The 13872-nt window shown below is 34.8% G+C and overlaps 1 protein-coding gene across 7 annotated transcripts in view; it reads left to right on the top strand.

Moving 5' to 3' along the window:
- The window catches only part of LOC124177258 (calcium/calmodulin-dependent 3',5'-cyclic nucleotide phosphodiesterase 1-like), a 167214-nt gene that overhangs the window by 77862 nt on the left and 75480 nt on the right, over nucleotides 1-13872 (top strand). The window contains exons 1-2 of one of the 7 annotated variants that reach the window (XM_046559421.1): nucleotides 1659-1927; nucleotides 2802-3409. The exons of 5 other annotated variants lie outside the window; for them this stretch is intronic. In XM_046559421.1, the coding sequence (XP_046415377.1) occupies nucleotides 3196-3409 (214 nt within the window). In that variant the 5' untranslated portion in view covers nucleotides 1659-1927; nucleotides 2802-3195. Of the gene's footprint in view, nucleotides 1-1658; nucleotides 1928-2618; nucleotides 3410-13872 lie in introns of those variants that run through there. One more of the 7 variants, XM_046559420.1, reaches the window with a different exon arrangement.

Here is a 13872-nt window from a genome sequence, read left to right as displayed (position 1 = left end):
GAAAGAATAATAACAACGGTAATCGTAACGATATAACAATCTTCGTCGTATTAAAAATTTGCGACTTTAATACAATTGCTAATTGAATAAAGTATAAGATTATGCATTGATACGAGATGAAAAAAAAAAAATGAGAGATAAAATTTTTTACAAATGCCATCAACACGAAAAAGTTTACCCCGAAATATCGTAGATCAAATTTTGATTTATTACTCGCAATATATGTATATATATATATGTTCACTGTTTAACTTTCACGTGACATGAATTTGCAGAAACTATTATAATAGGCCTACCTTACATACACATATATATATATACATATATATACACACGCACACATAGATATAAATACATGCATATAATACAGACTCGGGAGGACAATCCACGCGATATGGGGACACAAAACAACGTCGGCAAGGCATCCTAACTCAACAAAACGTGTAACGAATGTGTACAGAGCATCTAAATTTCAGAAAATATCATCAACGCTGAACCAATAGTCCAACAAATGAACAACAAACAATGTACGAGCAGCTTGTTTTGCGGTGAATGTGAATTTTAAGTTTTCAATCGAGGCTCGGGACGGTCGGTTATTTGTTAAAATCAAAATTTTGCCACGACGTATAATCGAGGAATCGAGATTTTTGTATTTCGAGGTTAAAAATTTTGCGCGCGTACCGGGATAAAAAAAAAAAAAATTAAAAAAAGGATGAAACGCCGCCGAGAGAGGAAGGAGGAATAAAACCGCAGCAAGGAAGCTGGAAGGGTTGTAGTTTCTCTTCAGAGCGCGGTCGCGTTGCGGGATTCGAGGAGCCAAGCACCAAACACTCGGTCAGAGGCTCACCAGTCGTGCCGCATCCGTTGCACGGATAACAACACGAAACGCGTGCGTCGACGCCCAGTCGAAAGGGCTTAACGTGTTGCTTCTCAACCCTCGAGAATTCCGAACAATCCGTTTTTCGCCCCTTTTTTCGGAGAAAAAAGGGGGAAAAAAAAAACACCGTTTCGCGAAAATCGGGAAGTGGGGAGAAGAAGAATTGACTTTTTTTCGTTTCTTTTTTATTTTGTTTTTTTTTTATCCGCATCCTTCCCCTTAGATTTGGACTAATCGATGACGATAGATTACAACGACGATGCGTGGAAAGCTTCGGACCTGTGACGTAAAATAGAAGAGTCCTTTGTGCTTTTTTTTTTTTTTTTTTGCGACGAGTTAATCGTGCGTCGCGTGATATTCTAAGTGAGAGGTGAACGACACGTGATATGAGATTCCTGTGCTTGTTGCTGGCAACGCTTGTTCTCTAATTGTGCTGAAAACGTGAAGTTTGTCCTACGAATAAACCATCCCTTGATGTAAAATATCGTCGGGAGAAGAGATCACTCGAAATTTGGAGGGTTTCACCCTTTCCAATTGAGAGACATATATATTATATATATTTATATATATATACACACACACACACGCACACAATAAATAATTGAAATCGCTAGAAAATTGAGGAACGATACGAGATTTTGACAAGATCAATTGCAGATGTATCACGTGACGGTGGTAATAATATGCCTGTTTTTATCGATATGTTTATACTTCACTATAACGTCCCTCTACAATTTATTTATCCAGAGAAAGTGAAACGAAGTCTATCCTGATTCTCAGCCCGTTATACGAAAACCCCCCCCCCCCCACCCACCCTCCAGAGACCTGCAGGTCGTTATATCAACGAATTTTTTTTACAAAAAAAAAGCTCGCGAGCTTTTCAGTCGCCGGTATCCGTTTGCCTGCGACTGACGCATGTTCGATTTCTTTCATCCCTTACGATCAGTGTGACAATTATATGTGCCGGAAAAAGTGAAACTGTATTACGTATGCACGCGATGATCGAGCTTTTTATAACCAACGTCGAGTGATTTAAAAATCGGGCGTGAGGTGGGAGTCAAACTGCTGAATTATCATACACGTATCATTAGCTCGTTTAATTGAGATGAGGAAATCAATTAATCGCACTTTATTACGACAGATTTGGCGAGAATTTTCTATTTTACGATTTATAGTTCAGTTGAATTTTTTCTTTTTTTTTTTTCTTCTTATTTCTTATACACTTTTTTTCATTCGATTTACGTTAGAAAACGAGAAATTATATCGACGCGGGAATTTTATTTGATCCAGAATATGCTTGTTCGAAAAATCGTCAACTCGAGAATTTGAAATTACACAGAAACCGAATTAGATTTCAGTATCAGAAAGTGTGAAATACGCTACCGAATGTTTGGAAAGTTATAACGTAGAAGAAATGGTGTAAGAGTGAAAATGTAGAATCGTCGTGAATTAGAAGAAAAAAAAAAGAATGGTTGTATATCCGTATTGAAAATTCATCATCAATCGCGATTTTTGAATTTTCTGTATTCTGACGATTGTATGTTTTAAATTTTCCATCGAGTTTCAATCGTTTTTACAGAATTTTGAAAATGACGATTTCGATCCTTTCTAAAATTTGGAATTCCTCAATTTAAAACCGATTCAAGCTTGTAACCTTTCTTGGGTATAAAATTTTGCTTTTACTTTTTTTTTTATTTGAAAATTCTGAATTTTATAAATCTCAATATTTCGAACATCAATTCCGCCTCTTGCGCTTAATTTTCAACACCGCGGGAATTCTTCCGCGTATTCCAATAATTTTTCCAATCAACATCACCCTCTGCCGAATGAAAAATATTCAAGTGTCTGAAATGCGAAAAAAATTTAATCCCTTGACCCAAAATTGTTGTTTCAATAATTCTGCTTTTTGACTTACCGCCGTTAGAATAAAAAATTCGCGACAAATCTTGTTGAGCGCACAATGTCGAGTACGGAAAAATCGCACCACCATCCCGACCTGAGGATCCTGCCAAAGTTGGCGTCTGCTGCCCCGGAAATGGGTCGCTCATACGGGAGCGGAAGAAGTTGCAGATCCGGTTCCGAGGATCTGGAAAAAATTGTAAATCGGGAGTCGAGGGACGGGTTTTTAAACTTTGAGAAGTCGGTTATCGGTCACAGCTTTGCTCTCGAACTCCGTCGTGACGTCGTCGTCGTAGTCGGGATAATAATCAGCGTCGAATTGACGCTGTAATAACACCCCGGCAACCGCTCATCTCCGAGGAGAATTACACACACACGGAGTTACACGACCTCGTAACTATAAAAACGTGACGGTCGTCATGTCTCGACAGAGCAAAGATCCCGTGCAAAAGTGCCATTCCGATCCTGGCGGTGGTGCACCAGGATCTCCCGCACGTGCAGCTTCTGACGCTGCGATTGCAAAAGGGACCTCGAGGAGATGTCAAAAACATCCTAATTCAATCGGCGGATCGCCCCTCGCAACAGCAACTAGAAAATGCGTCCTCACTTTGGACGGTTACAGCTACGTTATCGGTGAGTTGGAGTTTCGGTGGCAGCGGTGGGATTTCTTTTGGTTTTTTCTGATTTTTTTTTTGTTTTTTTTTTTTTTTTTTTTTTTTCCATCGTTTTTGGGAAAGGGGGTCAAAATTTGGCAGGATTATTACTTCGAATAGCCGTTGTATCGAAATTTCCAATATGTAAAAATAAAACAACGAAAGATTAATTGTTCGAAATTTGGCTGATATTCGAAACTCTCAGTGATTGGAATGAATACGAATCGCTGACACTTTGAAATATCAAAATTTCGAACAATTCATCTTGGGTTACTTTATTTTCGCATTTTTGATAATTCGATGTACCGGCAATTCGAAATATCGTACCTTCCAAGTTTTGATTCCCACTCTCCCCAATTTATTTATTTATTTTTTTTGTTTGTTTTTTTTGTTAGCCAAGAATTGGCAATTTTTTAACTACGAATATCTGTGACTTTTAAATCTATAACGGTAACGATACTTTTTTTTGTTTTTTACCTGTTCCGGTATCGGGGGATAAAAAGATGCCTCGATCTTGTAAATATAATATCTCGGGTACATCATATCGTCAATGGTCCTATAGACTCTGAATTTCTTCGTTTTTTAACGGAGAATCACGAGGGTCAATAAACTTTTTGCGTAAGTATAAAAAAAGTGGTAAAAAAATCAGTGTTCTCTTGCGGCGGGAAATTTTAATTCGCTAATTATAATAATTTTTTTTTTTTTTTTTAACCGCTCCGCTACTGTTCTAGGATCATTAATATTCTTCGATGATCTTTTACCTCGTCGCAATTCGAGATTATTGTATTATGTCCTTCGTGGTGAAAATACTTGAACTGATTTTGCAACGAAAATGGTGTAACAAATCATATTTTACTCGTCTTCAAGGTAATTTATAACATACATGTGTGGCCGCGTGTTATAAATTGAATTGCAACTCGTGTTTGCAATTTTTCGTAAATACAAAAAAAAAAAAAAAACGAAAAAAAAATCCAACCTTTGGTCAATATTTGAGTATAATTTTTAATTTTTTTTTGCTCGTTTTCGGCAGTTTTTGTACGAAATTTGCTTATATAGTGTAAATTCCGTTTGATATTGTTTCTTGTCTTGTAAAATTGTGTAAAACTTATCTGACACGCGCAAACGTGTGAAAAAAATTGTCCGTCTTTCTGATAAATAATTCGTGCGACTCAATGATTTTCTTATTTCGAACGAAACATAGACAAATTTTGTTTCCTGCAGAGTAAATTTATGCAAATTTCTATTCCTTGGGGTAAAGTTTCGTGAAAATTTTCGTCGAACATATTTACAACCATTGGATTTTGCGATGTTTTCTTATTTTTCGTGCTCTAGTTGATTGACGTGAAATTCGTGTCGAATTTGAATGATTTTCGGGTAAAATTACGTGGCAAATAATTGCCTTAGGACTTGAGATCATCGATAAAAGCATTGGAAGTATGTTCGAACGATTCAAAGTTACCGTTAAAGAGTCGATACAGTTTTTTAATATAAGAGTATACTAACTTTAACCCGACGATTCTTTGCTGCACATGTTGTGCAAGGGTGAAAATATACTCGGCTCCCGCCTCCCCCCCCCCCCCCCCCCAGCTTTCCTTTGGTCAAATATTTTTCTGCCTGACTCTGAACAAATAAAATGAAATAAAATTTTAAAAAATTGAATGATGGAACAGCGAATGTAAAAAACAAACTGATGAAAACATTTTCCCTCGTGTACCACGAATCTACGGTGAATGTTGATACTCTGCATAGAGACAAAGAGAGAGAGAGAGAGAGAGAAATAGGTGGAAAAGAGAGAGAGGGAAAAGAAATAAAAATTGCTATCGGAACATTCAGACAGGAAAATACTCTGCAAAATTTTACCGGTTGCATATTTCTGTTTCAATATTATTTTACTTTGTTTTAAAAATATTCCTCGAACTACGTTACCTTTGCTTTTATAATCTAAAAGACTCGTTGAGAAATTTCTCTGTAATACGGGTACGAGGACAAAATTGAATTTTCATTTTCTTGGATATAAATTGTTCGTAAGTTAAAAATTCTTCATACATATATATATATATATATACGAGAAGTCGAAAAATATATCCAGACACCTGTTTGTCAGAAATTTATCGCTAAATACGATCCGTGTAGTTCGGACAGGTTTGCTTGAGTGTGAAAAAAGTTTTTCAAATAATTCAAATTTCAGGAAAAAGGGAAGTTTGATCGAAACAATAATAATATTAATAAACAAGTTTAAAAAAAAAAATCAACTTCACTTTTGTATAAATAAACTTTGGAATTCGAAATTCTTGTGTTTATTCATCGTTTAATTTGAATAATTTATCATCCATTCAAATTCAAATCAGCGTCAAACTTCTAACCTTACATGTTGTATATATCATGTATCATATATATACATACACTTGTTTACATGTCCATATATACCCGAGGGCTTATTTGTTCAACGGAAACAACTTGGCGCAATTCAGTTTTGCAGCATGGCTCGCATCCCTCTGCATTAAATATACAAATACATACATATTATACATATATATATATATGTATGTATATGTGTAAAATGATGCAACCACGCGTTGATAAAATGGGGGGGAGTAAGCTTGTATTTATTTTATTCCCTTCGGTAGCTATTATATATCATTCATATATATATATATATATATATATATATATATATATAATATAATATGTACACGTATGTGTGTACCTACGCATTTATCTCGTTCCGTTTTCACAATCTCTCATTCCGCATCTTCGATGTTTATAATGGACGATTTTTTTAATTTTTTTTTTTTTTTTTCGTCCACCAACGATACGAGGAGTAACAAAGTTTCGGTGCGTGGGAGAAAAATTGGGATGAGTGAAAAAAAAAATAAATAAATAAAAATAACAAATTCTACCATCGTTGTGTAACGTTGTTGTATACGCGCGCACACACACACACACACACACACACACACATACGTATGCATATTGCAATTGTATATTTGGAAATAATGCGCGGTAATTGAAGGCAGCATTTGAATGAGCCCGGGGACTCGTCGTGGCCTACTATTACTTTCGGTACTATGTATCCCACGCAGCACGCCCCCTACGTCCGTACACATATATATATATACGTGTATATATACAAATTATACATAGGTATATGCATGAAACATATATACATACATATATATAGACCAGAACACGATTACATTGTGATAATAAGTTACGGGTAAATTATTGTGTGTATATATACTATATATACATACATATATATATAGATACACGTATATATATACACATATATATTATACATATATGATATGTATACATGTGTATCTGCGAGACGTTCATATATATTTATATATACCGTATAATCATTATTATTATTATTATTGTTGTTGTTGTTTTTGTTATTATTATTGTTACTATCATGAACGTGGGACGTCGGAGATTGGAGAAAGCAATTAATTATCGGAGGAAAATTAATTGCGGTCAGACGACGAAAATAATAATTTAGAATAAAAATCAGGTCAAAAGATTGTTGCATTGATGTTATTGGTGCAAAAATGAAATCACCGACAATTTGGGGTTTGGTCGAATTTTGTTTTTTTTTGCCTGAAAATTTGTACGTCAATTATTCGTCTTTTTCTTCTTCTTGATTCGACTTATTATTTAATTGTTATTTAAGATCGTCACCTAATTGCGATTGAGTTACTAAAATCAGTGTGCAGAAATTGATTTTGATTTTATTGTATCAGTGGATTGTAATTGAGATGGAAATTCTGTCGTTGATCGTTTTTAAACGGTGCATCGCAATTGTTGAAGAAATTTAACAGCGGAAAATTTGAAGACGGAGAGAAAAAGACTTTCTTTCAACTTTTCGGGAATCGTTTTACAAACAATGTCAAATTCATCGAGGCTACGAAAGTTTTCAGCTACGGATAGTAAGGTTTGGTTTTGAAGCGATGGGGGGAATAATCGAGGAATGAAAATTAATCACCAACATGTGACAAATAATATCGAGATTACGAGGTTGGCTTAATTCGAAAGGTAATTAACGTAACTATGTTATAAACGTTGAAAGAAAATCATTATTACGGTAATTTGTGAGACAGTTAATCGACGTTTGGATTTTTGCTTGAGTTAGAAACTTTTAGCTTGATTCGCGTATTTTTTATTTTTCTCTAATCTCTTCGCTACACAAAAAAAAACTCAAAATCCTTCTGACGCATTTTCGCTTATAACTACAGAATTACCGAACCGATTTTGATTCTTTTTTTTCTGTAGACTACCACAAAGTCTAGCTAAAATTTGAGCTCTATTTTTTTTTTTTTTTTCTTAACTGAAGCAATAATTTCGGAGATAGGACGATATTTGTAAGCCATGTCGAAACGGGAACAAGAAACTTATGCGAACGCTAATTAAACTCTTACAGATAGATATCAGATTAGGTTGGGTTGGGTTGACGCAGGTTAAATTAAGTTAGGCCAGATTAAGGTTAAGATTAGGTTGAGAATCAGGTTATTTCAAGGTTAGGTTTGGTTAGGAATCTTCACGCAAATATTTCCAAGTACGAAGATGATTTTTTTTTTTTTCAATATCATTATCACATTATTACATTAAATTTGGACATAGATTAGGTTACGTTAGGTTAACTTAGGCTAGGTTGGGTCAGATATCACGAATCTTTGTGCAAATATTCTCAAGTATGAGCAAGATTGTTTCATTTCAAAAGAATCATCACGTTATCACATTAAATTCGAACGTAGGTTAGGTTACGTTGGGTTAACTTAGGTTAGGTCGAGTCAGGTTGACTTGGGTTAAGTTTACTCGGATATATGATCAATCTTTATGCAAATATTCTCAAGTGTGAGCAAGATTGTTTCATTTCAAAAGAATTATCAGGTTATTAAATTAAATTCGAACGCAGATCGGGTTACGTTGGGTAAACTTAGGTTAGGTTGAGTCAGGTTAACCAATCGTAAGATTGTGTTAGGTTCGGCTAGATCAGACACGACGAATATTGGTGACAAATGAAATCATGAAAAAATATACTCAAGTGTAAAAGAGCAAGATCGTTTTATTCCAATATAGAGTCGTGCTCTTATTATACGTGAAACTTGGATGCAGGTGGAGCTGCGATCGGTTTCAACCACAATAGTATAACACGAAATCGAAGAACATACACCCAAAGTATTCGCGTAAATAACCAGATCCACGGTCTGTTAGCTTTGGTGAAATGCCACACGTGCCGTCCGGAGATCCTGCAATTAGATTGTCCGGAAATTTGGAACGGCCACAGCCAGAGCAAACCAGAGACTATTCCTGGCATCGCGTATAATTCCCGCCTGATCAAGGATCGATCGATGGATCATCGGCTTACGTGTAGACACTACAGGGCCGGCTGCAGGCCTCCTCGAAGAGGGCGGGGAGGGAAAGCTTTCACCCTCACCCTCACCCTATCCATAACCACCGACTCTCTGATTCAGCGGCCGTCGTAAGAGGGATGTTCAGTAATACCTGCTCTCGGGATTCCTCTGTGCCGTATGCCGGGATCATGCGGGATGAGAGCATAAATTGCCCTGCGTCACCGCGTTCAGCTTTGATTAGACACGCGCCGTCGTTATCGACTATCCGCAAAATTCAACCCCGACGAAACGATTCTTGACGGGAACTTGAGGAAAGATTAAGGAAACTTGGTTTTTCTTTTTGGTCCCAAAAAAAAAATATTCATTCCCTGCATCGAGCTTCGATTCTTCTTCTTATTCTTTTTCTCCCTTTTTTTTTTTAGGTATTGATTTCTCTCTCCCCCGCAAGTTTTTGGATCGATATTATCAGATCGTTCTGTTTCTTTTTTTTTTTTTTGTTCTTATTACTGCGAAAACATCGGGGTTAAAACTAGCTTGGATACAAACATTTTTATACTTCGTATCTAGATGAATAAAGTGAGAGAGAGTATTATTTCAAATTTTTCGGACAAGACCGAATTATCTATTTTAAAAGCAGACTTGATAAATTCTCTCTCTCTCTCTCTCTCTCTCTTTGTATGCGTGAAAACATTGGTATATTTATGACGATTGCGTATTTGTTAATTTTCGAATAATTCGAATCCCTTCTTACCTTTAATTCCAAATGATTTTCGAGGCATCTTATACCCTGAGCGAGATATATATACATATATATATATATACCCATACCAAAAATGCGATAAAATTTCTATTGCCCGTACATTTGCCGTATCAACGCGTCTAAGTATTACAGCTGTAATAATTCCAAGTCGATACTACCCGCTGAACGATCTTTGATAGTATTACAGGTAAAACTGTATTACACCACGTGTATGTAACATGCATTATACGTAAATCGTAACCGTAAAGCGATCAAGAAATTTTTTATCTATTTATTTATTCTTCCATTCACAGTTTACGATGTTGCATATTACATACACGTATGTATATACATATTGTGTATATGTGTGAGTCGATCCTTGATAAAATAAAAAAAATTTACAATTCAGGTGACAACTCGCCCATTTTGCTATTCGTCGATCGTATTCCCCCCCCCCCCCCGCATCGTGCGATTCTAACAAGTTATACGTATGCACAGGCATATGCGTGGAAAACTGCGAAGCGAAATTTTTTTTTTTTTTTTTTTTTTCCACCCACTATTCCCAGTTTACCTTTTTCTCTCTCACCGGTTCGTCTCCGTTTCTCTGGCAGATCGTTCGTTTTATTTGTTTTTTTTTTTTTTTTATTTCTTCTCTACCGTCAATGCAAAATTTCTGTTCCGTGTACAAGTGTATTCAGGAATTTTCCATGTTCACCAGGACTTTTATAACGGCAAAAACATTTTACACGGCAATTTATTTCACAATTGATTTGTCGATCGTTTCCAAGTACCTACCTGGATTTGTAACGTAAATACGTTCATTATGTAATATATACAATATATACGTTTAACTAGATGATTGAATAAATTAATCAACGAAATCAACAAAATCACAGAACTATTGAGTAAAACCGATACAATTATATCGAATTGAAAGAATAAAGAAAATAAAAAATTAAAAATTAAACAAATCAAACGACTAGCTAACGGAATAATTATTCAAACATTTAACCAGTTGATTGACAAAGTCAGCATAAGCCGAGATAATTGAATGGAAAAATAACCGAATGTATACATAACGTAAATAGGTCAGTACTTGATCCTAAGTTGGAGAAACTGCGGAATTGTATGAAAGGAAATGAGCAGCGTCGGGTTTGCGTGATCCGCAAATGCTGTTTGATCTTGATATATGACAAGGGGTTGTTGGAGGGTTGGCGGCTTTTATACAACGTCGGTAATTACTTGACTCTTGAAATCGCGTACCTACCTCGGTTGATTCGAGGGTTTCGTTTTTCCTAATTTCAACAATATTCATACAGTTTGTTTAACGATACCGGTTTTCCAGAATTTTTCTAGTTACCGTAACAGATGAAATTTTTCTCAGTACAAATCGTATAATTCGATTGAAATTAAACGTTCGAAGATACGATTTTATTGTACTTATTGACGTAGGTTTTTATGTTTGAATTCGGTAGGAGAAAGTCGTATCTACCGATTAATTAAACTCTTAACTCAACCCCCAATCAATTTCCCCATTTCTGACCATATTTTTTTATCTTTGAAGCCTCTGGATAGGATTCAAAAATATATACGTCTTGTTTTGGTAGTTTGTTCAACAAAAAAAACACTTTGCGTGGGAAAAAAGAAATTCCGTCAAACTGATAAGAATTTCAAGTATGAGCGGATAAAATTTTTCGCTATTTCACATTTCTTCTTCGATTGTTGATGAATTGTGAAACAAAAAAAAAATTTCACTCATCGCTTACATCGATCAAAATATCAATTTACAACGTAAAGAAGACCCACGCTTGTAACATCGAGTCACCGTTTGTTTGATGTTTGATAAACGTTTCGGAAGACTCTTTTATTAATAATTCAATCTCATAAAATAGTTACAAGTTAATATGGAAAATTTAATTTATACAACTTGTTTATTCACGAAATCAAAAAATTGTTTAAACAAAAATGAAAAATCAAATAAGCCCGATCCTTCTCTCAATCTAAAATCACCATCTTTAGACAGAATTCTTTTTTTCTACCGAATTAACTGTTCCAGTTGCATCATGGTGGAAAATCGATCTTTCATTTTATTTTTTCTACCTTCAAACACCCTGATGTTTATATATTATATTATACACAATGCACATATAAATATACAGCGTCTATCCGACCCGATCGTCTCTATCAAATCAATTCCTCTGCAGCAACCGGGAGCGTAGCTAACGAATAGTAATAATAAATTTCCGGTCAAAATTAGACAGACGAATAACTGTGATCATTCGGTTTATCTCGTCACCAAACGCCGAGCACGAATAAACTAACTGTTATGCGGTACGAATAGAAATACCTTTTATACTTGTGATATAATACATGTATGTATGGGTGTTATATGGTACGTCCTTATATGGGGTTGAAAAAAAAAAAAAAAAAAAAAAAAAGGCCAAAGTTCTTTAAGATTTTTATTTCATTTCCCAAATTCTCCCCGTATTAAGCTGGAAGTTTCAAATTATTTCTCTTAGTTATTAATCTTTTTTTATTTACCATTTGGGACGGATTAATAAAATGAAAATATCCTTGTCAAATCGACATTAACTTGGACGAAACGTTTGAAATGAGGAAAGGTACGAAATATATCTTGACGAACGTGAAGAATGTGAAATTTTCGGGTTGTAAATATTTTTTTTATGGCTAACTTGCAGGTGTGATAAATTTTTTTTTTTTTTTTCTTTCCTTTCAACGATACGATATTCTAAGGATCATAAAACGAGGCATGAATTTTTTTTTCATTCTAGCTTATGAAACGGTTTGGAAAATAACATACAAGTCAAAAAGTACAATATTCGTAGAACGAGAAATCTTTCGATCGAATTATTATCGAAATCCTAACGTGACGGATAAATTCTATCACATTCAGGGGTGGGGCTAAAAATAATTCGGAAATACGATAACTCATTATTCGTCAAACAGTTTCTAGAAAAACAAAAAACTCTCCGTTGATCGTCTAATTTATAATACCTTCGTTGAATAATTCTGTCGAAATATTCATCGACTATCGTATATATTAAGAATCATTTGTTACGCGAATGGTTTTGTTTCTTTTCTTTTTTTTTTCAATCTTTTTACGACATTGTTTTACAGCTTTCGCATTCTTACGTCTTTCTTCAACCACCACGTGACTTTTCCTGCGTTACTCTAATATATATGTATATACACGATGACGAATCGATTCGAACGTGACGTGAATCCAATTTAACCCGTATTTCTTTCTAATATTCGCTGCGAACGAAGCTGAAGCCTCGCGTCTTCTAACTAGCCAGGTATTGTCACGCTAACCCGGTCACGATTTTTCTTTCTTTTTTTTTTTTTTCTTTTACTTATTTTCATCCCTCGTTTTTCTTTTTTTCGTTTTCTTCACCTTTTTCCTTCAATTTTCCGCCATATTATCGTATATCGAGCACGCGCTCAACTTCGTTGCACCGACGGGACATCTGCAAATTGTATTTTCGAAATTTGTTAATATCTTCCGCGAAGAGAAACTCTTCGAACATGAGAGAAAACAAAATAATTAAAAAAAAAAAAAAAAAAAAAAACAAACAAAATATTACAAAAACGTGCATCATCGGTCTGAATTTTTTCCTTTTTTTTTTTTTTTTTTCGTCGATGAAACCTCGTCGGCCATCTCATCATTCCATAAATATAAACTTGATTGTACACGTACCTATATTATACTTATATGTATATAATATAGACTTGAATTGTTTTTTAATGCATTGCAATTCTTGGGCAATTTGCATATGCATGTTGTAAACTTGGAGAAAAAAAAAATTTACGCTACTTCGTATGCGATACACTTTGATATGCGTATACATAGGTGTGAATACACATTTACACGTAAGTGATACTCATTCGGGCTCGTTATAAGAATTTATGTATCCTGATAGAATCAAAAGCCAGATTGTATATTGTATATACTATATATATATATATATATATATACGCTTTGCGTGCGGGTTATAAAAGTTTCGTATTACGCAATCCATGCGATCATTCAGTATCTCATGAAACGTGTGTGTGTGCGTGTGTGTGTGTATACCTAGTTATACAATGATTATCGTCCTGCAAAATATCGTTTGAATTAAAACTACTATATCTTTATGCCGGGCGATAAAATGTGAAGCAAAGAAATTGGAGAAATTTCGGAAACAAAAATTGTTGAATGACGGATGACGGCAGAAAGAAAAATTGAATAAAAATAAAAATAAATAACGGGGCGGGGTTGAAGTAACGAATTTGAAAAGTTTCGAATTATTTAGTTCAAATAACAATAATAATAATAATAACAATAAT

This window comes from Neodiprion fabricii, chromosome 3, assembly GCF_021155785.1.
Source record: "Neodiprion fabricii isolate iyNeoFabr1 chromosome 3, iyNeoFabr1.1, whole genome shotgun sequence".
NCBI lineage: Eukaryota > Metazoa > Arthropoda > Insecta > Hymenoptera > Diprionidae > Neodiprion > Neodiprion fabricii.
The sequence above is the reverse complement of the archived record's forward strand: the minus strand, read 5'-3'. Positions and strand labels throughout refer to the sequence as shown.